We start from the raw sequence: 1,482 nt of genomic DNA, 5'->3' as shown, positions 1-1,482 counted from the left end.
GGGGTCCTGAGGGAAAGGTGACTCTCCCCGCACCTGCACTCCCATCCCCACCCCCTGATCCTCCTCCATCTCTTCTGCTGAGGATGTGGTGGCTTCCAGGACCTCCCCGGTTCCCAGGTCTGCGAAGGGATCTCGACACCATCATCTGTGTGGTGAAGAGGACAGAGTCACCACTTTCACAATGACAGCATGAATTGGGCTGGGACAAGGAACAGATCCTATGTAAGGATGGAATTAGGTGAAAATTCTTCTTCACTATCAGCACATTGTCTGCAAAGTCATCCCATGACCAAGGACATGGAAAATCCTAAAACTCCATGGCTCTGAAATTCCTTCCTCAGAGTCACCACTTCATACCCAGCCATCTGCCCAATCACCACCCGTGACGAGGAGGCTGGACTTTGGGCCTCCGGTGCAGCTGCAGATGGGCCTGGGCAGGGGGTGAAGGGGGTGAAAAGAGGTTTGTGTTCGAGGCTGTGTCACTGTGTGCTATTTTCGGCGGAGGGACCTGGCTGACCGTCACAGGTGAGTCTCCCCCTTTCCCTCCTTCCTGGGGTCTACACTGAAGTTTGGGTCGATTTTCCTCTCCTTGCCGTCCAGTCTAGGACAGGGGTCTGAATGGCTCTGGCCTTCTGTACCTTCACCTTTTCTGTCTGCCCATCTCAGCGTCCTGTACCCTGTTTTGCTTCTGATGCCTCTGGTGGGGACAGGATAGGAGAATCCCAGGGACCCCTCCTGCCTCTCCTCACTGGAACCTGGGGCTCCCTCTCCAGGGGACTTCACCTCTAGGCTCCAGGATCCCGACTGCCTCAAGGTCTCTGAGCTCTGGGGTCCCGTGAGAATGGAGGGACCATAGGTCCGTGGAGTGAGTGGCTCTGGCTGATGCACCTAGGCCTAGGGATGTGAGAAGCAGGCTGAGATCTGCTGAACTGGACATGTGTGCATGTCACTCTTGGGCTCTGTCCTTTCTGGGGGGTAGTTTGGAGCTGATGCAGCGATATTGAGAGAAACTTTATGTTGGGGACATGAAGGGGATGAGGAGGAAGCAAGGCAAGGTGCACTAAGATGGAGAGAGGAATTCCGATGAGATGACCGCAGGGTGCTGGGGTTTTGTCATGCTCAAGACAGGAAAGACCCATTAGACAGGACAGATGTCAGGATGCTCAGGCCTCAGACGGTGTTTCACACCTATTATGACTGTCAGAGTGTTCTCAGAACAGAATCTTGTTCTGGGAACCTTTTTTCGAGACAGGTGACAAGTTAAGGCCTTGACAGGCACACTGATGTCCTAGGACAGAGAGATTCCCCCAGGATAAATCACAGGATCAGGAATGGCTTCATCAAATACACAGACCAGACTAAGACCAGAACAGCCACGTCCCAGGGACACCCTCGTAGACACCCAGGAATTCAGTCTGGGTGCTCACAGCCCTGGCGTGTGGTTGTGGAGGTGGATCGGGGGCTGCAAGGATGGTGTCAGGG

At 54.4% G+C, this 1,482-nt stretch overlaps 1 gene segment (V, D, J or C); it reads left to right on the top strand.

Moving 5' to 3' along the window:
* Window positions 1-1,482, top strand: part of LOC105289427 — a 2,637-nt gene that overhangs the window by 132 nt on the left and 1,023 nt on the right. Inside the window, 1 exon segment of the C gene segment in view lies at window positions 439-525. Within this exon segment, the coding sequence occupies window positions 439-525 (87 nt within the window).

Source organism: Pteropus vampyrus, unplaced genomic scaffold, assembly GCF_000151845.1.
Source record: "Pteropus vampyrus isolate Shadow unplaced genomic scaffold, Pvam_2.0 Scaffold23, whole genome shotgun sequence".
In the NCBI taxonomy this organism is placed as follows: domain Eukaryota; kingdom Metazoa; phylum Chordata; class Mammalia; order Chiroptera; family Pteropodidae; genus Pteropus; species Pteropus vampyrus.
This window is presented reverse-complemented; position numbering and strand designations above follow the sequence as displayed.